This window comes from Podarcis melisellensis (genome assembly GCF_964234715.1).
Source record: "Podarcis melisellensis genome assembly, chromosome: 3".
In the NCBI taxonomy this organism is placed as follows: domain Eukaryota; kingdom Metazoa; phylum Chordata; class Lepidosauria; order Squamata; family Lacertidae; genus Podarcis; species Podarcis melisellensis.
The window spans coordinates 87,119,877-87,143,420 of NC_138530.1; the positions used below are offsets into that span (position 1 = coordinate 87,119,877).

At 41.1% G+C, this 23,544-nt stretch overlaps 1 protein-coding gene across 5 annotated transcripts in view; it reads left to right on the forward strand.

Annotated features, from left to right (window-relative positions):
* EYS (eyes shut homolog) overlaps positions 1-23,544 on the forward strand; it is a 567,790-nt gene that overhangs the window by 135,195 nt on the left and 409,051 nt on the right. For all 5 annotated transcript variants that reach the window (XM_081905892.1, XM_081905891.1, XM_081905893.1 and 2 more), the window contains one exon: positions 22,726-22,847. In XM_081905892.1, the coding sequence (XP_081762018.1) occupies positions 22,726-22,847 (122 nt within the window). The remainder of the gene's footprint in view (positions 1-22,725; positions 22,848-23,544) is intronic.

Below are 23,544 nucleotides of genomic sequence, written 5' to 3' on the forward strand. Positions count from 1 at the left end.
CAAGAGCTGTTTTTGAAGACTTGGTGCTGGTGAGTTGTTGAATAGTAATGCCTCAAGGTGCCTTTATCTTACTCAGTACTATGGATTTATTTCACCCATCTAAACTGAAGCAAAAGGATCCATAGGCTCTTAAGACTAACATTGGAACACATTTTCTGTGACATCCAAAATAGTGTTTTTCTGATTTATTAGTTATAGTGATGATATTTTATTCTATAGCAAACTGTGCGATAAATGGAAAAAGAAATTGCATAAAATGCACATAGAAATCTAATAGATGACAGAATAACAGGGAAAATAAGAGGAAAATCAGATGGGAGCCTTGAAACTTTACCCTCTTCTCAAACTGCAGCATCCCATACATCAAATTGGTCATAAATAATAGAAGATAAAAATTCTACTCTCTTGGTGGTTTAGTCCAAGTTACTATCTCTGTTAAAACAGTCATACCTATTCAGCAATGTGGCACATTCTGGTGGACTGAAGTATGTTTCCAGGGCAAAACATAAACATGGACTGATGTGTTGTGAGGCTTCTTCTGCTGTGTGCCCTACAAGTCCTCAGAAACCCAACCTCTCACAACACCAGAGCTAGTGAACTCTTCAGATTCTCCTGCTGGAATTTTTTTCTCATCATTTTTGAGGGAAATGTTCTTGTGAAAGTTCTTTCTCATCATTGGACCTCTTGTCTATCACGTGGCTCTCCTTGTTGGCCTGCCATGGGTGTAATGAACACTAGAGAGCCTTCAAACTCCTGCCTTTCTTTGTTTCCTCTCCCTGAGGAAGTCCAAGCCAACTAAAGCTTTGTTGCATAATGTTCTCTCCCTTCTGCTCCTTTCCTTGCCCAGCTTCTAAGTCTCCTCTTTCTGTACCATCACCCAAACTCCTACTTTCTTAATAGAGCTCAGCCAGTAGGCCTGCATCTCTAACTTCCAGCCTTACTGGTCATTTCTGCCAGTGGCCCCTCACCCTCTTGCACTTGCTTCTTAACCTCCTAGTTCTCAGTGCTTCAAAGCCCATACAGCGGGTGCCTCTGTGGTCCTTCCCTCTTCTTACTTTCACTTTCCTCAAGCGTGTCTCTCTCTCTCTCTCTCTCTCTCTCTCTCTCTCTCTCTCTCTCTCTCTCTCTCTGAATTTGGAACCACCACTTCTGTCCTGCCTGTGGTTATTTTATCCTTACATGGGTGAGGCATATCAATGAGCTGAAAGTTGTTTCCTCGACACTCAGCTTCCTAGCTGTTCTTCTCCTTTCTTAGCTCAATTAGCAGCATACAATGACAGCTTCTCTGTTACCCCCACTCCCACTCCTCACACAGGCAATGGGTGTGCTGGGCAAATATGAGGTTAGTTTGTTTTTTATTTATGTATTTTTATCCTCAGTTGAAGCACTAGTATGCATTGTTCTAGGTTGAATACAAATTAGTTTGATTGAGAGCACAATAAAAACAAGTGTGAGAGAAGTAATTCTTTCATATATGGTGGCTGTGGCCTAAATTACAGAGATTTCAGAAAGATAGTTTAGATTTTTATTTTTGCTAACTCAACTAGATATTGTCGTGTTTTAATAACATATGGAAAACTGCATATACTAGGAGAGAGTGCACAAAAATGTATATATGAATAAAATAACAAAGAAAAATGCATTATATTGGTCAAGACTGCATTATAAAGTGTCTACATTACCGGGGGGGGGGGATGCAATGAAGTGTTGATAGATATTCATGAGGGGAAAGTTCACAAACTGATGCAGAAAGATGGAGAACTGGTAGGGTAGTGGGGTTGAGAATCCAAAATTGCCAGATTTCCCCATCCCCCATTGGAAGGACATTGTTCAGAACATTCTATGGCCGATGTGATTTTCCACTGACTTATCAGCAAGGACAAATATCTGTTGCCAGCTTTCAGTCCAGAATAAAAAGCCATTTGCCTTCTCCTCATCATTTTCTAGTCCAAAGCTTTTATTCTGGTGAAACAACAGTATGCATGTAAGTAAAAGGCTTTCACAGCCTGGTTCTGGCTTCACAACCTGCTCTGCAGGAGTCTCAAAGCCACATTCCTACTGCACCAATGAGGATTAACACATTGACAATACATCATAACCAGATTTCTTTATAGGTTGGGGGAGGGGGGCAACATTAAACTCAAGTTTGACACTCATGAAGCCACATGGCAATACTCCCAAATCTTGCTTCCCCACCCCATCATATCTCTCTCTCTCTCTCTCTTTGTCAAAATATGTTTGAATTCCAGATGTGTTATCTCTCCATGCAAGGAAAGACTGCAGAGAGGAATCACAAGGGATAGATTGTGAGCAGGAATCAATTTATGTGCGCTTTCTTTTTCTTACCTGGCAGAGGCACCCCAGTCCCCCTGAAGAACTAATTTGTAGAGAGTTTCATTTATTCTCAATTTCTTCCTCAGGAAGCAGCAAGCAGACAATGTGGTGTTGTCAAGCAGCCAATGTTTTGTTAAGCATCTCCCAGTCACTTGGCATCTTTTTCTCTGATTCTGTTAAATGGGCCAGTGATTTTTCAGTAGGCACCAACCCAGCTGAACATATGGAGAAAATTCTAGACCACTGGTATACCACCACAAAATCTGAACATCGAGACTGATTAATGAGGGAGGGAATTACAGCCAGCATATTCCACACTGGAGTAGGAATCATGCTTATCCATCCTGCAGGCTTTGGCCAGGATAACTAAAACAAAATAACAATTCTAAATCTAATTGGTCTATAGGCCATGGCCCTGTTTACATTTTAGAAAATGAAAATCTTAAGAGCTTGATGGTTTTTAAAATTATTTTCTTACCTACCAACCTACCAAATTTCCCTTGATTTTTGGAGAATGTGGTACTGTCAAATAGGACACACAGTTTGCACTGTGAGGTCTTGGTGTTTTTACTGAATTAACTTGTAATGATTACATCATCTGTTACCACCTGCCATATCTACTACAGCCAGTTGTATCTTTCCTGAGTGCCTGTTACATTGACCAAATAGGCACCTGTTGAGATAGTACTTATGATCCAAGTTCAATCATAAAGATCCAGAGCGAGAATAGATATCTAACATGATCTATCTAGTACAGTGGTACCTCGGGTTAAGTACTTAATTCGTTCCGGAGGTCTGTACTTAACCTGAAACTGTTCTTAACCTGAAGCACCACTTTAGCTAATGGGGCTTCCCGCTGCCGCTGTGCCGCCAGAGCACGATTTTTGTTTTTATCCTGAAGCAAAGTTCTTAACCTGAAGCACTATTTCTGGGCTAGCAGAGTGTGTAACCTGAAGCGTATGTAACCTGAAGCGTATGTAACCCGAGGTACCACTGTATCTGCGCTTCTTAGACTGGTTCCATTCTGTAACCAGAGCTGTAACCAGAGATGGTTCCCTGCCACCTCAACATGTTTTAGGTGGGTAGTGCACACTAACCCTTTTCTTATCTTAACTCCCTGTTCTTGGCTTAGCACTCCCACCCCCCTGCCAGTTGCTTTCTCTTCTTTAAGGTGTTGTTTGCAGACCGATCCTCTGCTTGTTGTGTCATAGTAAACAATTGCTATTCCTTGAGCATATTAACAAAGTTTGCCTGTCTAGGTCATTTTTCTTTGCCCAAATTGCTCCCTGCTGCAGGGTTCCACTAAGGCTGTTTGCACAGGTGAGCATGCACCTGGACTATTGCTGGGAGTAGAGATTTGGGCGTAGAAAATAAATATTGACAGACCTCTGCTAATAGGCTCAGGGACTAACTGTGGATCCACAGACAGAGGCATGTCCTCTGAGGCAGCATCAGAACCATCCTGTGCACAGCAAGCAAACCAGAATTGCTTTGCATCACTGATAAAGCAACATCAATTTCCTTGGCATCGTTCACAGGAGTATCAAGTGAAGGTAACATTTCAGAGACTTCTTTCACACCCTTCGTCCAAATGACAAAGAAAGCAACACAGGAGAGAGAGACTAGATTATATAACTGGTGACCTGATTGTCCCAAGAGACTTTCCTGTGGGAGCAAGCAAGTCCACTGGTGGGCTTGCAACCCAGTCAGAATCAGCCAGTTGTTGAACTGGAACCCTCCTGTGGGAGAACATGCATGCAGTGGTCAGAATTTCCACAAGATCTGCAAACCCGAAAAACCTCCGCCATTCATGCATCAATTCATCTCGCACCTGGAGGTGCTACTAGCTTACTGAACAACATCTTGGCTTTTTCATGACTCCACCTGCAAGCGCACAAGAAGGGCTAGGTGTATAAACCAGTATTGATCTATTTCAGTAAATTATTGTAGGCTGGAATGCTTCACACTTGCTAAGGAGTAACCTCCACTGAACAGTGGAACTTGTTTCCAAGTGGGCATGCATGGAACTGTGCTCTAGTGTTATCAGACAGCCATATCTGCTGACTATTAGCTCTATTCTGGAGTTGGCTACAATAATGTTGTTGTTGTTGTTGTTGTTTAGTCATTTAGTCGTTTCCGACTCTCCATGACCCCATGGACCAGAGCACGCCAGGCACTCCTGTCTTCCACTGCCTCCCGCAGTTTGGTCAAACTCCTGTTGGTAGCTTCGAGAACACTGTCCAACCATCTCGTCCTCTGTCGTCCCCTTCTCCTTGTGCCCTCAATCTTTCCCAGCATCAGGGTCTTTTCCAGGGGGTCTTCTCTTCTCATGAGGTGGCCCAAGTATTGGAGCCTCAGCTTCAGGATCTGTCCTTCCAGTGAGCACTCAGGGCTGATTTCCTTCAGAATGGATAGGTTTGATATTCTTGCAGTCCATGGGACTCTCAAGAGTCTCCTTCAGCACCATAATTCAAAAGCATCAATTCTTTGGCGATCAGCCTTCTTTATGGTCCAGCTCTCACTTCCATACATCACTACTGGGAAAACCATAGCTTTAAAACTATACGGACAATAGGGCAAATTTACCTGGACAGCAGTTTAGGTTTATAGCTCTATTGTGTTTCTTTTCTTGTTTTATTCAGTATGAAGAATGGGGTTGTTTTTCTGTGTAGTTTTGATAAAGGAATGCGATGCTGGAAATTTTTATTTTTGCTTAGAACTGAACTTTAGGCCACCTTTGACATTAGCATTGCTCTGGCAAAAATAAATAAATCACAACGTCAACGAAGTATCACTCCACTTAATACATCCACAAAGGATCTAAAGTGCAACCAACTGTGTACTAGCTTACACACACAGTTCACTACAAGGAGGGTAATACTGCAGCAGCTGGTTTTTGTTTTTTAAAGCAATCACATCCTCAGGTGGACAATAGAACTTTCCTAATGTCAAAACTTGGGACTCTGTACTCAGTATATTTATATACATGAAGCCACAAAGATGACCATCTGAGTTAGCACTCAAACCAGTTTCATGGCAAGACCTGTTATATGCTGGGGGAAAAAATGTTAATCTTAATTCTTTCCGAACTATTAAGCCTTAGAGCCATTTAAGCCATTTTGCAAACATTAAGGGCATGGGCAGAGCAATCTTAACCTCTGATCTGCACTACTGGTAAAGATTAGTATTTGAAGGAATTGTCCCTCTGCTAGTGGCGTGGCTAGTGGGGACCTCCCCTGCACCCATCAAATGAGACTCAGAGTGCATGCTACCACTGGTGACAGCTAACATAAGGTCACAAAATGGGGCACTTGGGAGGCAAAGCAGGGTTAGGGATGGATCTGCTGAATCCTAAGTACCGTAAGTCGGGTTCCTGAAGAGTACTGTGGCAGCCTGGAGCTGGCACAACAACATAGGTAAAACAAAGCAACACACATTCTCCATTGGCAGGCAGGAGTGATCAGGGCTCTGAGCACAGTGGGGGGAAATCTGGTCTTCCCCCCACCTCACCTCAATTAAGATTGTTATCTAAGTGATTTACAACTAGTCACTAATCCTCTCTCCCCACTGCACCTCCCCCACCAATGCTCCCAGAATATCCATTCCTGAGGATTTGATGTTCCTCTGGTACAGCATGGCATATGGCAGAGAGGGCTGCAGTAAGTAGGGGAAATCCACAAAGGACAGGAGCAGAGGCAGATTTAGGGGAGTCGCACCGGGTGTGGCGCCGCAGGGGTTGCCACAACTATGATGTATAATGGAAGGCGAAAGGCAGGGGGCACTGAATTTTGACATCACTACTGTCAGGAGCCTTGTCTTATGTGAGAGAAGCACTTTCCACTAGTGCAGGGGTCAGCAAACTTTTCCAGCAAGGACTGGTCCACTGTTCCTCAGACCTTGTGGTGGGGCAAACTATATTTTTTGGGGAAGATGAATGAATTCCTATGCCCCACAAATAACCCAAAGATGCATTTTAAATAAAAGCACACATTCTACTCATGTAAAAACACCAGACAGGCCCCATAAATTGTTACCATAAAGCAGCAATGCAGCAGCAAGCAAAGGCTCTAGCAGCTCAGTCAGCTGCAGGTGGCTGCAAAGCCAGACAGGATGTTTGTGACTGTTGCCATGGGAACAAAGGGGCAGTCCATTCTGTACTGAGCACCGGATGTTAGCTCAGTGTGTGTGTCATATGACCCGTACTGGAAGTACATGGGTGGAGTTTATTCTTACTGCTGTTGAGTGCAGACATGTTTCTCTGTACTGATGTAAGAGACAGAAATAAAGAATGTAAATAGATTTCTGTCTGCTTCTTTCCCCTCCCTGGGGATACCAAAGGGGAGAGAGAAGAAACGGTGTGTTCTTCTCACACATCTGGGAAGAATCGCCGAGACCTCGCCTGCTTATCTGCCGGGAGTAGCAGCGGGGAGGTTGCCAAGGAATATCTGCCGGTGCCTACGTTGAGGCACATTCCTCTGACCCAGGCAGAATTCCAACATAAATAACCCAGAGATACACTTTTTTAAAAAGGACACATTCAACTCATGTTGATTCCCAGACCATCTGCAGGCTGGATTTAGAAGGCGATTGGACTGGATCCGGCCCCCGGGTCTTAGTTTGCCTACCCATGCACCAGTGCAAAGCCACCATAAGATGAAATTATTTACAAATAACTTCCATTATTCTTAAAACCTCTGTTCATATTCTTGCTTCTCTCTCTCTCTCCTCTCCCCCCCCCCCACCGTGTGTGTGTGGAGTGGGAAAGAACAATTAACAGATTATTGAATTTGGGTCTGGTTCATTTGCCTGAAATATCATTGTCATCTACTGGGCTTTATTTATTAATAAACCCAATAGATGATGGAAATCATGAGCAATCCTGGCTTCGCCATTCCCTGTTCTTATCTGCAAACAAATGGTCTCTCTGTGTGTTTAATAAAATATCAAAACAGCAAGATGCTTCAGTGCGCTCCATTATCTCATGACTTCTCCGCGTACAATATGCTGAAGAGTTTCTTCCTGTGTATTAGCTTTTTAAGAGACTGTACACACATTATGTATATTATGAGGTAAAGAGTGAGTACAGTACTTGAAAGCATTTTGTGCTATATAGGAAAAAATTGCTTCTTTTGAGCCTCGGCATGCATAAGCAGACACCCTCTGTCTACCAATACACTGCTCAGCAGCATTCCATTGATCAAAGGAAATATTATGCAGTCACAATAGCGCCTGTATAGCTGAAGTGGATAGGTCAAACTTCACTGTACCATTGTAAAGCATGAATGCTGCAAAACTTAACAGAATGGAGATGATTTGTCCAACCTCCCGAAATTTGGCATACAGTAGCTACACGTCGAGCATTATAAGCAACCAAATTTGAGACGGATCCATTAAGAAATAGCTCAATTTACCTTTTAGGACACAGAATGTACTTGCCATTTCCCCCTTGTTCATTTAGGACTCACCCAGACTTCCTTTTGTGCTGCATTTCTGGGCACAGCTCTGGGCTTTAAAGCTGTATGTCCAAGCAGTTTGCTTTGCTTTGTTTTGTTTATTTTTGCCACTGAATAGGAGCAAACGGCAACCAGGTTTTCTGCGGATTGCCATATGTTCCAATTTAGCACTAAAGAGCAGACTTTTCAGGGGAAAGTGGTAGGGCAAAGGCAAAACCACTCGACCCCTTGATTTCTAGGCATGGGGCAAGCAGAAGGGGGAACAAGCTGTTAGTTATAGTCCTAGTGATATTAAATAAGAAGGGGAAATATAATAATAATAATAATAATAATAATAATAATAATAATAATAATAATAATAATTTATTTATACCCCGCCCATCTCACTGAGTTTCCCCAGCCACTCTGGGCAGCTTCCAATCGAGTGTTAAAAACAATACAGCATTAAATATTAAAAATTTCCCTAAATGGGGCTGCCTTCAGATGTCTTTTAAAGATAAGATAGCTGCTTATTTCCTTCACATCTGAAGGGAAGGCGTTCCACAGGGTGGGTGCCTCTACCAAGAAGGCCCTCTGTCTGGTTCCCTGTAACTTCACTTCTCACAATGAGGGAGCTGACAGAAGGCCCTTGGCGCTGGACCTCAGTGTCCGGGCTGAACGATGGGGGTGGAGACGTTCCTTCAGATATACAGGACCGTCTTGCAACTCCTAAGTGCCCAGCTTCCCACTGCTGCAGTGGGGAGGAGGCTTGTCACTGCTGTAGTGACCCTTTACCTTCCCTATTTACTTCCATACACTAACCACCAGATATCAATATACAGTACAACATCTGGGATGGGGAAGCAATGGGCTCTATATGCATGCGTATGTAGATTACCTGCAAAGTCTTGAAATAAATGGCATGTATTAACCTCTGCAGAGGTGAGTTTCTTCAAAGTGAAGAATTCCTTGTAAGTGTAAGACATCTGGCAGTTCTTTGGAGAAGTTATTTTCAGCTCTGAAGAGGCATTAGTTTGTCAGAGCTCCTTTCATGCCAATCCTGCAGGTGTTTCAGTTAGCGCAGTATGGACTAATTTAGCTTGTATTTAAGCAAGGACATATGTTTTGCTACTGAATGAATTTGTTACCCAGGAACACTCTCTTGCTTGACAAACATCTCACTTTGCAGCGAAGGTTGATTTCCTTCCTCAGGGAATATCTTTGTTAGGCAGGGAGGGGAATTGATGTTTTATGTGTAATGCAGATACCTAGTAGTTATGCTTGAATTATATACAGTAGCCAGGAACCAAGGAATTGTGAAACCAGTTACATGAGCCAAAGAGCACAGGGAAGTAAGTGTAAGCAGTTCTCCTACTTCACAGGAAAGGTCGGTTTAGATCAGTTTGGATTGGCCCTAAGTTACTCAGTAAACTTCGTGAGCATTTGAGCAGATCAAGTTTGTAAGCCCTTGCACCTACGCATCTGAAATTTGGCAGGTTTCTTAGGCAGGCTCACCTCTCTTGGTATGTAGTTTTCATTCCGATGACCCACAAAAAACCAAGGGCGGGGGAGTGAAGTATTCCTATTTTACTCAGTCCAAAACTTCAGAGTCTGCCTTTTGCAGAAAAACGTCTGCAGCAAGTATGAAGAACTTCAACAATCATCATCCCTCAGAAGTTGACAACGCTGGGAGATTTCATGCAATTAAGCAACATTTTAAAAAGATAACATTTTAGAAGTGTCCAGTAAAACAGGTCCCTGACATATTTAATTTGGCAGGCTTTATCTGCTCTGGAGGGCCTAGTATGCTTACAAATTTCACCCACTTCTGTCAAACATAAACAGTAATAGCCTTTTTATTATTATTATTTCCCAATAGTGAATGGGGAAGCAGGGAAATGAAGCAGACTCAACACATGAGTTAAATTAGGCAATCTATGAAGCTCGTCCGACTGAGGCAGTCTCCTTTAGAAAAGAGGCAGAGCTAGCTGCTCCAGCACCCAGAGTGGCATAAATACTGTGCACCCAGGGGTGGAGCTAGCTGCCCGTGGGGGCGGGGCTAGCTGCCTGCAGGGTCACCACCCATGGGGCGAGGGTCCCAGGGGGTGCCGCCCACGGCAAGAGTCCCAGGAGGGCAGGGCGGCAATGTCACACCCCCCCCCCAGGGATGACTGCACCTACCGCACCCTCCTTTCTCTGCCAGTGCTTTAGAAAGTACCAAATCAACTTTGAAACTGGATCACCCCTAGCCAACACACCAAGCTGGTTACCCTAGTACACTGCCTTGGTTGTCTGTGCCATATAGAATGTTGCTTTGGAAAGAGGGGAGACTCAAAAGCAGTTTGTGGCATTTGCTCTGAAACCTTTCCAATGAAGATGACAGCTTTGGGGATTAGTATACCTCGTTGTTTAGCACAGCGATAACCTGCCTCCATAGAAAGGAGAAAGTTACGACCTTGAGCTGGGTGGGAAAGAAGGAGATGGGAAAGAGGGAGAGATCTATAAAATTCTGGCTTTCTAATTTGTGAACAAAGCTATCCCATGTAACTGCCTAAAAAGGCAGTGGGAAGAGGAAGTGAAAAAGTAACGATGCACATAATATTCGTGCCCAGAGAAAATGACAAGTTTAACGCTTGGACCATTTAGGAGTAGTTTATTGGTAGATGACCCGTCTTGTCAATTTCCTGCTGATGTTTCTGACATTTATTGGTGTGATTATGGTAGTTTAGAAGATGCATGGAACATCAGTGCAACGTAGTTGGTTTTTTTAAAAAAAGAAAAGCACAGCCCATCTGACAAAGGAAGCGCAAACCGTATTTCAGAAACGGTAGGTATAACAGAAATAAATCAAAGAGGTTTGTGTACATGCCTGAAGCCAAGTTAAATGTGGTGAAGCAGCCGGATTTTTCCATTTAGCAGTCTGAGATTTCTTTCTTCAAACTTAATTGCAAAATAAGGGCCAAGTAGCTAGAAGGTTAAAGAGAGACATTGCAAATTTGAGAAAAGACCCAAGATAGCAGCAGTTATTTTTTGTGGGTATCATTGAGACCAAAAAATACAGTTCAAATTTAAACATTTCCAATTACCAGAAAAGTCATTAAATTGCCTTCATTTGAGAAAGAGTGGGAAATCAAAGCAACCATTTTGTATAAAATAGTAAACCACATTAACTCCTGTAGTCCTGGAAGAAAAAAAATACAATCTATTTTCTTTTCTTTTTTTAAAAAAAATGAAATCAATTACAATAAAATTGAATATGTGTCTGGCTAGGGGACTTCACATTTTCATTTAATATATTATAGCAGAGAAGATTAGATGGGTTTGGACATCTATTTATGGTCCTATTTCTAGTTAAGAAACATAATGCATTCCAGTATATGATTGGATGCATTTTCTTTCATACTGGATGCCATGCCATTTATATGTTTGTGTATCACATTCTTCTAGCCATGTATAGGTTGATAGAAAACATCTTCTGCTCTAATTGTCCTGTCAGCTAAAATTAGTGTTTCCTCCAAACATGAAAGTTTTTGCTGAAGTTTAAGAGTTCAGTCTTAGGGAATGGACCGTAGACAGGATATCATCCTGTCTAAGTCTTGCTGGTGGTGCTCATCACTGGCCAATTCTGTTTCCTAATAGAATACACAAAACCGTTATTAAATCGTACACGTTCTGTAACATAACATCAAATATACACTTTTTGATGCATTGATCCATAAAGCACACAGTTTGTGTGCATCTTTTACATAGAAGACACATTTCAGAGCACTTTTTGTGCACTGGAGCTGCATTGCGGAATCTGGAAAAGTGTGCACCAAGCTGACTGGGGATTGTGATTCAATATGCAAGGAAATTCAGGAGTGTTAGATTAGGCCAGAGTAATTCCTCTTCCCTCTGTCCCTATTCACTCTACTTTAACCCCTTATGGAATGGACTCCAGACTGTACTTACATGGTTCAGTCCATAGGATTACCTAGCTTCTGACATAGAGAAATGAAGCCTTCTGTCCATCCGTCCGCCCCCCCCCCCAAAAAAATAGGTACACTGCTGATGCACCAAATCCCTTCATTTCACAATTTTGGGATGTATTTTGGAGTGCCAGAGTAACAGGTTAATGCCAGTATCAGCTGGTGCTGTGGAGTAGGCTTGGGCTACCTGGCTGCCAAATATGGAAGTCACTGCAAACAACTGAGAGTGGGAGAGTTGAGGTTAGTGCAGCGCAGAAGCAGAGTGGGAATATCAGTTAGCTACAACGTTGCTTCCGCACAATGCCTACCTCCCTGTTCACCTGTCCCTAGTAGTTACCAGTAGTCAACTCTGCATTGGAAAGCTGGATAAGCAATGCTACCCCATCCTGTTCAGCCCTACTGGCTGTTACTGATTAATACCTAATTTTAGCCACCCATCCAGGGAGCCATGTTTCAGGGGTTTGAAGGTTTATCATCATTGTTCTCAGAGTTCTGGCACTCCTTGTTCTGTATATTCTGAACTGTCATGGTATACTTCTAAATCTTTCTAGATTTAGAGTGATAAATGAATGGAAACTTAAGATTTGGTTTTAGATAGCTGCAAACAAGTTTAGAAGTTTCTCACAATTATTTGAAACACGAATCTTATTGAAACACATTCTGTAGGAAATGCTTGTTATTAAGATACAGCACATTCTCTTACATCTCCAACCATGTTGATTTGTGTCTGATGTTTGAGGACTTGATATTAGCATGTCCTGTAGATTGTTGTATGCAAAGGTTACCTGTAGGGGATATAGATATGTCTTCATGTTATAGATCTAATGGTTTCTATTCCAGACGTAAGAGTACTAAAGGAAAGGGACAAATGGAATGTGCCGTCAAACAAAAGAGCTTTTCTGGAACACTGCTTTCCTTTTAAATCAGTGCCAGGGTCATAGATGTGGGAGCAAATTGAAAGCTTTGGGTGTCCTTGTACGGAGAAATGAATTCTTCTGCATTTGTGTTCAGCTGCTTATTTGTGTAGCTTATGACCTTTCACTATTCACTGAGCAATCGAGGTAAATGTCATATCAGATACACTGATCAAAGCCTCGATATTCTAAAGGTCCCTCAGAATCTGGATTGGTTATTTGGTTTATTTGAACAAATAGCTTGAGGTTATTGTTTTTATTTTGGTTTCTTTTGCTATGCAGGACCTGCCACCTTGAAGCCAGCCTTCTTGACATGGTTGCTTTGCCCGTCACTGAATGTGCAAAGGGACAAAAGTAAATAAATAAATACTGAAACTCAAAAAACTTCCTTAAAACAATGCCTCAGCTGTAACATTTATGATCTGGAAATATGCTTCAAACTGTATTCATTTAATTAGTATACGTCAAACTCCATTTTAAACATTTATTTTCTCAGAATAGGCCCCCAGCCTACCTATTGATCCTAAGAATGGTCCCTTTAAGAGAAATTGCTTTCCTAAAGAGCAAGCTTTAAATGGTCTCATTTCCTCAACAGTTATTTTTTATTATTGTTCTTAATTGTTTCCTGTGGTGTTTTTAATGCTTATATTTGTCACAAGCTTAAAATGTTTATTACTGTAAACCTATTATGCCTTCTGAATGTCCTTACTTTAAGCTATTTCCCCCGCTTTAATTACTATTTTATTAATCCTATCTAAACGCAATGAAACTTAGCATATTCTACCTCTGCAGAAATGAAATCTGTAAATCTCTCCCTAAAGTCTTGTGTGGATTGAATGTTTTATGTGAATTCTTTTCTGGGTTTTTTTTAAAGCCATATAGCTCTTCTTCCATATGAAATACATTTAAACATGGATTCTCTCCTCCCCAAACAAGGAAAATATCATTTAAAAAGGGAATATAATTGTTTCTTTCATCTTCTTTTATTAAATTCTTTCAATATACAACAATATTTATACAGATAAATAATGAAATATCACAGCCTTACCTAGAAGCTGTTATTTAGACAATACATAAATACATAATGGCCAAATAACATCAGTTCTTATCCCAAACTACTATTTGGACAATGCAATAATCAATTTAAGTTAACCAAAATGTTCTGTAATGTGAGAGGAGGCCTCCATTTTCGTTATTAGCCATTCAATTACAAAAGAATCTTTGTGTTTCAGTCCTTGTGCCAATTTCATTTTATTATTTAATTTTTCCACAAGTGCTTTTTGCCATACTTTGCTGTGCCAATTTGTCAGAGAGGCACCCTCTAAATTATTCCAGTATCTCATTATTATGAGCCTGGCTGCTAGTAGAAAAGAACTTATTGGAGGTTTAAACTGCAGCTTAACATTGTCTCCCATGAAAAGATTTAGGTGAGCCGTCCCTGAACATTTAGAGACATTTTGTCTAGTGATTGCTTTCATTTGGACAAATATTACCACCCACCCATCCACCCAGGAACTGAAGAATTCTGAAGCTCAGAGATAAATAATATCCAGTTTTGTAACCCAGAAATAATGTCCATTCAGTCCATAACATGTGTGTTCTTCCACCCATATAATATCCTTGATAAATTCCAGGAATCGTGTGACTCTTTCTCAATGATAATTGAAATAATTTAGAAAGCTCTGTTCATCCCTTCAACTTCAACATGTATGAGTGTCATCTTGTGAAGATGAGTGCACTTCTGCATTGTACCTGATACATTAAGGGATCACATGGGTGGACCAGAACTGTTTTCTATCTATGGGCAATCTTGATAGCTACAGCTATCTATTTTTAGCAGATTGTAATGCCTGAAAGGATCTGGATGTGATTGCATGTGGGTTCAGGACAAAGGCCCTTCACTTCACTGTAAATAATTTGCTGGCTCCTTGTCCAATCCAGAGCTTATAATTAACAGTTCACCGCAAATAGTCGGTGCACTAAAGCCCATATCAAGCTGAATAATTTCGCCCTCTCTGTAAATGGATGATTGACAGATGATTGTAGAAACATAGAATTACCATACATTTTGACATACACACAACCACCAGTGTAGTTGTTTTTTCTGTTCTCTACAAAACACATAGTGTTGAAGCACCCTTGGCAATACGTAATGTCAAGGTCACCATAGCCCAAAGTGTTACTCCAAAATAAGGAAAAACAGAACATTTCTAGTAGACTCTTAAAATGATAGCCCGGAGGCTCTTCATGAGGCCGGAGGAACATCACATGGCTATAGTTTTATTGTTTTATTGATTTAATATGCTGTAAACTGCTTTGAGATTTTTATTAAAAATATAAAGCGGTATAGAAATTAAAGAAATAAATAAAATGTAGGGAGACATAGGTTTCAATTATAGTGCTCACAAACAACACCAGCCTCTACATTTGAGTCTTAATCCTGCCCAAGACAATTGATCTCTTATTTATTATATTCCAGTGCTTCCTTCTTGTGCTGCTGATTCTCCTCAATCTTCTTGATTGTCCTTCTTGCCTTGAACTCCCTTCTTGGGTGTAAATTGTGCTGCAAATTCTTATCTAAGGAAGTGTAGATTTGTCTAAGCTGAAATATATTCCGTGTCACCCCTTTGTCATACTTGCATCCATATTTGAAACCTATTACTTCCACAAACTCTTCCCTTTCCTTCTGTTTCCTTCTGCGAATGAACAAAAAAAATTCCTTCCAGTAGCACCTTAAAGACCAACAAAGTTAGTTCTTGGTATGAGCTTTCGTGTGCATGCACACTTCTTCAGATACACTGAAACAGAAGTTACCAGACCCTTCTATATAGTGAGAAGGTGGGGAGGGGTATTACTCAGAAGGGTGGTGGGAATGGGTGATTGGCAGATAGCTGTGATGAGCCTGTTGACGACTCTTAACGACTGCAATAGGTCTTACAGGAAAAAGCAAGGGGTGAGAAGGTGAAAAATGGCTTTGTCATGTATAATGAGATAAGAATCCAATGTCTTTGTTCAGACCAGGTCTCTCCATGGTTTTAAGTTTGGTGATAGGTTGCAATTCAGCAGCTTCTCTTTCCAGTCTATTTCTGAAATTCCTTTGTAGTAAAACAGCTACTTTGAGATCTTGTATAGAATGTCCTGGGAGATTGAAGTGTTCTCCTACTGGTTTCTCTGTCTTGTGATTCCTGATGTCAGATTTATGTCTGTTTATTCTTTGGCGTAAGGTCTGGCCTGTTTGTCCAATATAGAGAGCTGAAGGACACTGTTGGCATTTGATGGCATACACAATGTTAGACGATGAGCAATTAAATAGTCCCGAGATGGTATGTGTGATGTTGTTGGGGCCAGTAATGGTGTTGTCCGGGTGTATGTGGCAGCAAAGTTGGCATCTGGGTTTATTGCAGGCTCATCGTCGTTCAGGCTGGTGATGTGCAAATGGTACGTGCTGTGTGGCACTCTTCGTGTGTCTCAATATAAACACACATTGAGGCCTTATGATGGGGGGGAGGGTTTTTTTTAAGTCTGTTTTCACCCTTTCTAATTGTTATGCACCCTACATAAAGTTTAGAACACATTTGAAGGAGGAAACAAATAGGAAGAAAGACACTCTTCAGGTGATGCCAAATGGGGCTTCTGCAGGAGGTGTCAGAGGCCACATAAGATGTGGCAATGTAGAGCGTTAGCCTGCTTGTTCAGCAGAGACTAGCATTTATTTCATCATTTCTGCCTCATCATGTTACAGCAAGTGTTCCAAATGCAGGGATATCCGTCAGCTAGGAATTGGTTTTAGATCATTGCATCAAGGCTATATGGCAGGGTGCATTTTTCATTGCATAATATCTTGGAAAGGTAGGAGAGAATATTACAACTACCCAGTCATGTGAATTATCCAATTCTACTACTCAGTCCTGTGTGAATTATCCTGCCCCACTCACATAAGACTTTCAGCATGCAACATTCATCAATATGCAGTTCTACAGCATTCAGCAGCAAACTGATTACATGTGAAATTCAATGTATTTGGAAGTTCAGTGGTCTAAATGTGTAATGTCAGCCGAATAAAATGACTACACATTGTTCCACCTACACCCCCATTTCTGTTTAAGTGCATACATTTTATCCCTATAACTTTTGAGTGCCCATGAGACTGATGCAATAAATAAGTGTGTACGATTTTGGTGTGCTGGCTGATGTTCCAGTACCGCTTTGCAAAGCATTTCATCCTTCGGACAGTGTAGAATTGATGAGATAAACTGGAGATAAGAATGTTGGCCCAATCTGTGCTGCAATGTTCAGTTCCTTGAGTTTTTATGGCATCCTTAGATATGATCAATTAGCCTTTATATGAACCAAAAATGAAACAAAAGAGCTTGTGGTCATGGAGCAGTCATCTTAAATAATGCATGCCATGGAAATAAGAGGAAAGTGTATTGACTGAAGCTTCATATTCTGACAGTGAAGGTGAACAATATTCATCTGTACAGTAGAAGCCTACAGCTAAATAAGTTGTTGGTTTGTTCAAACCATTGTGTGAAATTTTGGGCATTCCACTGTTTCTTGGCTGCCTTTACCCCCTTAGGTTTGCCCAAACACCATGCCACAGTGTTAAAAGAAGAGCACAAGTTGCTGAAAAAATACAAACTATTTTCAGAATAGCCCTATGCATTTCAGCAAGGACGTATTTAAAGGTCATCCTTGGGGGTTATAAAAGCAAAGGCAATACATTTACATGAGTCATAGATACACAGCATTTAAAAACAAACTAAATTGGTTGCATATGTTTGGTGTGAGCAGAAGCCAGCCAGCCACAACTATCAGAATTCCCTTCCTTTGCAACTCTTCATGGGTTTAGACTTCCAGCGTTAACAAGCTGTCTGTCCCTGACATCCATAACTCCTTCCCAGTCCTCAGACAACCCCACAAAAATGATGCTGTTAGGACCTGTGTAAGGTTTTAATCCTAGCTAAACTGACATCTATCACTTCCCCAACTGAAGTGGCCTACACTGCAGATCTGATGACACCTTCTTTTTTTGTGATGGCCAGTAGTTTCTGGCAAATATATTTGACTGACTTGCTGATGACACCTTTGTTGCCTGACATTTGGAATGGCTATGAACATTCTGTGCTGTCACTTAAGCTCAGTCAGTAGCAGAGGCGTTACTAGGTCTTTAAAAGACTTGGGGTGCAGGCCTGTGGCACAAATTAGTATATAAATTTGCATATGCTACTTTATGTTTAGAGGTGCAAATTTGGGTGCCAATTTTCAGAGGGAAAGCCACCAGGAAAGCAAAATATGTGGGTTTTTCTTTAGTTTAAAAAAGAAGAGAAAGGGCAGGAGATATGGGAACCTGTGCAAAAGAGCCAAGACTCAGGTCTCTGTGCCTTACAGCATCTATGGTCAGTAGATGCCTGAGGCTTCACTGCCACAAGTGCAATGCAATATAGACTAAGCTGTAAGCTTTCACTCTTCCTTGGCAGAAACCACCAGTCCCAAGCCAAGCCTTTCAAATTTTCAAGATATCTGGGGATGCCTCCTACAAGAAACTTTTTTAAGGTTCTCTAATGTCAATCACTTCAGTTGTCATTCCAAACTGTTTTTGTTAGGTATGCAGTGGTTAAAATAAGAATAATAGTTGCATAATTCACTACTAATATGTATTATTCTGTATATCACGTTTCTGAACGAAGCTTCTTGTTACGACTTTGAAATGGAAATGATGAGGCCTCCTGGTATTTTAACTCATTTCAGAATGTATTGATTTCAGTGTCAGCTGTCTTAAGTGATGGAAATAATGGGGTTTGAACGTGACCTTTTCAATCACTTTATCAAGTTTGAGGCTTTGAATATTGCTGAAAGCAATGTGCATCTTAGGCACACCCATTGGAATTATGACACACCACAAATTGGCCAATGTTGCAAACTGAGTATGATGCTAAGTATTTAATATGATATATATAACACTCTTACATACACACACACAGAGAGAGAGAGAGGTATAGCTATCATCTGCCTGGATCCAAGGGATTCTAGATGTGTGAAATAAGGTTGTGCGCAGCCCTACATCTGTCTCACAGTCCCAATCTACTGGTCCCTAATAAGGTCAACCTGCCCTGGGCCAATGTGGGGACCATCTACCCTACCTGGGATCTGATCCTGAATTAGTTGGAGGCAGAGCTAATGTTTAAATAGGTTTTTAAAAAACCACCTACTTAAACATACAGCTGGGAGGGGAAGAAGACATTGCATCTCTTTCTCTCCCACTCCCAACTGAGAGCAGGTGGGGTCAATTCTGTGGGGTGCTCCTTTGCTAATGTCTTCTCATATGGAGCCATTGATGCTGCATGGTGCTGTTTCAAAGATGAGCCTCAGGCAGGCAGCATAGTCAGGCAGCGGGGTGCTACCTACTTCCAGGAAGACACAGCTGGTGGTCAGGATAACTGTTTGCCTTTTCTCGGGTTTTCCTGCCAAGTGCCCACCTCTCCAAGTGCCCACCTCAGATGCCCTACCCTCTGATCGCTCTGAGCCATCAAACCCATCCAGGAGCAATCTGTGGCATTGGTCCAATGTCCGAGTCCCACCAAATACGCCTCAGTTGTCCTAATAGTTGGGCCTTGGCTGAATCCGGTGCATAGTCCTAGTTCGAAAGCATTGTCATGTACCTGCCTAAAGAACACTTCAGAGCCTGCATTGAGGCACAGCCTGATCCTTTTTCTTCTTGCTTGCAGCTCCCTGTGCTTCATTGGTTATTATTCTGCAGGTCCTTCCCATACTTGCTCAGAAAAGACCAGCAGTAGTAATAGGGAACCTGAACATGCCTTATGTCTTCACAGCACTTTGGATCACAGAACGGTGTTCAATTTATTTTAAGGATCACCACCTGGGTTCTGCACAAGTCCTCCTAGTTTATATAATGCTAGCTATATCATGTAGAACTGAAGCCCTTAGTAGTTTAGTGCTAAAGCCATGCTCCAGCCACACTTGCACAGCATTAATCTGAAGATTTTGCATAATTGTGATGCAGACCACTTGTTGCCTGTGATGGATGCTTTGTACATTGCTCTATTTGTTTGCCAGATGTTCCACAGCTATTCTCCAGTAGCATAACATAGTCTGAGACTTCAGAAATGATGAATCTTATATCTGCAATGTGGTAAGAGTAAGAGGGATGCAAGTGCTTGGAAAATAAAGCTTTCCTAAATGCTCAAGCACTTAATTAGATGAAGATACACAGGTGTCCCTATGCTATCATCTCTCTCTCTCTCTCTCTCTCTCTCTCTCTCTCTCTCTCTCTCTCTCTCTCACACACACACACACACACACACACACACACACACAGTGTGTGTGTCTGTGTGCCCACACCTCTTCAAATTGCTCTCAGTTTGACCTTTTCTACTGCAGATTAACACTTTTTCTTCAATATGAAGTAAAGAACTGCTGTTCTTATAATTGCAAAATTACTGCACTGGGCATCTTGCTCAGTAAAGGCTATATACTTGGCAAAATAACTTGGCTTTATTTCCCCCCCACCTGCTGCTCACAGCAATTATCTTGCTCCTTTAAGAATATTTAAAAATGCTGATTTGTTGGACCACATATTGTTATAAGTGTATTGAAGTTTGCAGTGAGTAGTAGGGCATTATTATCTTCCTTTGTTTATTTGCTCACAGTTTCAAAACAGAAAGCACATTCAATTATTCTATTTGGCCTGGATGCACGACTTCAGAGGCACTTTCTCTCAACTGTTTGCATGCTAGGTAACAGTGAGAACCGGAGTCAGTGTGATTCTTCTGTGTGTCTTCAGCACTTATAAGTACTGGATGCTTTTACAGGTACAACTCCCATCATCCCAGCTAGCAAGACCAGTGGCCAGGGATGACGGTACCTGTATTCCAAAAATACTGGTCCAAAGTGTCACATCCTGGGAGGTTGTCTTTGAGTCTTTGCTTCACTGCAAAAACCCAGGTTTCTCCCTCTGTGTCTTTCAGCACAATGCGGACAGACATGTCTTGCTCTGTTCTTTGGAGCAGAGGCAGACATTCTCTGGACTCCCCCCCCCCCCCATTTTGCTGCTCCTGCAAAAGAAAGTCAGGCTTCTAGAATGGAACATGCAGTGGTGCATCTCTTTACATAAGTAATGAAAAGTTGTTGGAATTCCTGTGACAGGCATGTCTGTGTGTATAGTATGTCTGCCAGGACATATAAGTGCTTAAGGGTTTTGGGAGGAGAGCGGTGGTCCTGTTAGGAGTCAAAGGCTGTGGTGAGGATGCACTCGGTTCAGTGTTTTGCAAGTTTCTGTTGTGATAGGTATGGCCTTGTGAAATGTGAGAAGATGAGTTTGTAAACCTTGACACATTTGTGATTTCTTGAGGGATTTGACATTTCTATTCCATAAGGACTAAGGATGAATAAGATTCAGACGCACATGCCAGTTTATTACTCCCCTGTGCCAATATTGAATGAGGACTTGCTTGTGTGAAAACATCATTACATATTATATGCCATAGATGGTATTTAGCTCCTAATGTTAGCATAGATACAAGCAAAATCTAGCCTCAGTTACCCTAGGCACTAGTTCACACTGAATGAGACAGGCCTGTTCCCCTTCATTGGAATTCATGTCCCCTCCATACAAAAATAAACATGCACATACAATCGTAATCTTGGAAATCTAGATTTCAGGGCCATAACCCTTCCCTATAACATGCGGATTTTTATATGGAGAAATTGTGATTTAGTAAAAAATCTCTTGTGAAAGTCTATATAAGTACATCTAGCTTGTCCTATTGACCTCCTTGTTTATGAATCAATACTAACAAAAAGCATTGCTTTATTTCCCCTATACGACAGAGAGCAGAAAGCTGTTAAAAACATATACTACCTCTTTACAAAGACCTTCACAGTTCTTAATAAAGGATGAGCACAAGATCTCTAAAATCAATCTCTTTAGATACGTCTGTGAGTCTGAATGTTCTATCTTTATTTCAGAGTTTTACAGCAATTGCCTCTGCTTGATTAACTGGTCCATACCATTTAACAATCTCATACAGAGTTGGAGTTCTTTCCTCTATAATCAGGACTTGCACATTTTGTTCTTTTCCATTTAAAAGGGCTGTTCAACATGACAGATACAAAGCATGATAGATTATTGCTACATAAAAGATCTTTTATTCCAAGAAGTGGAGTTTTGAGAAAGTTCAATTCTAGCCCACTGCCTATTTTGAGAGCAGTAATTCAGATGCTTTTAACCAAAACTCAAATTGGCAAACAATTTAAAACAGAATTATTTGGCTACATTTTCTAGTGGGCAGTCATATTCTGCCCCAACTTTTCTTCTTGCTGAAAGTGTTAGAATTAGAGCAAAAGGGAAATAGCTCAGCTCCATTTTTATACAGGAGAAGACAGGTCGTCTCTAATAGTTTTGGAGTTACTTCTGTTACTGGTACAGACTACATCTCTCTGTTTTCATTTTTCATAAAGTGGTTTTGGATATTTCAGCAAAGACTGCAACAGCAACTCATAGTTCTGCATTTTTGCGCTTCTGATGTGATACCATGAATGGGTCTAATTGTATAGGACCTTCAGCCATGGGGTGAGAAAGACACAATTGTCCTTTCCATGTGGTATCAGCCTTTCATACATTACTAGGGATGGAAGAAGGATCTCATTTAAATAGATTTATACATGGAATTTGGTGGTTCCAGTTGGGGGGGGGGACCATGCTTTTTGTTGAGATCAAGGAATGAGATTGGATTGGGTCTGGGCAAAATCTGTGCAGATAAGCTCAACAGCAAAACTATTAGAAAATCCCAGCCTTAAACATTGCTGTCATGATTCCTGTGCCACTGTGGCAGCTCATGAATAGGTCCTGTGCTGTTGTGTGGTCAAATATTCTTAATAATCATATAATATTTTCCAGTTTTGCATCAGTCCAAGTGGATACTGGGGTTCAACATTTTCCCATGATTAATGGAACTAAAAAGCAATAAGGTCCCCAACAGTTATAATATTAATTCAATCAACACTGAGATATTGACAAGGAGTTAATTAATGTGTTTCCCCCCTACTTCCTTTCAGGGCTACCAGTGTGTCTGCCTCCTTGGCTGGGAAGGACCATTTTGTGAATCTGAATCTAATGAGTGTGACTCTGCACCTTGTAAGAATAATGGCACTTGCATTGATCTCTTCAATGACTTCCGGTAAGGAGCATCTTCTCCACCATCAAATGATTTGGATGTTCCAGTGGTGACTTATTTTATTTGTACATTTGCTGGATTTCAAAATTGCTGCATAGCAAACAGCTTGTGATATAAACAGGTGCAGTGGCATTGTGAGGATGGGGGTTAGGGAGATCCATGTTTTTCCAGGGCACATTTGTTGAAGAAGATCAAGAGACAGTGTGTTGCAGGTAAGTGTGCAAGTCTGGACATTTCTCCCAATTGTCAAGACACTAAGTGGCATGCAGGCTTCAGTATGCATATCTAAGCTTAATGGGGGAACTGCATTCGCAGTTATGAGCAGAATATGAAGTTGGTCTCTCCAGTCAAGGAAACAGAGATGTGTTAATGGATAGAGATAGGGAAGAAATGGTTTGAAAAAGTGTATCTATTAAGCAAGCTTGCATACAAAAGCATATTTATTATGAGAAATGTGTACTGATAGGAGGCAGATGTTAATAAGCACCTTTTTTAAAAAAAAGAAAGATTGCAGACGTTAATAAGCACTTTAAAAATAAAAAACTTTGCAAACTGAATTTAAGATTGGAAAAGTGAGAAACCGAAATTGATGGATGAATTCTTTCCCACTCTCGTAGTTATTTTTAAAAAGCTAAACCCCTGATCATTGTTTCTTTGGCAGGAGAAGTAAGAAACCCACTTTTTAGCTTAGCAATGTTTG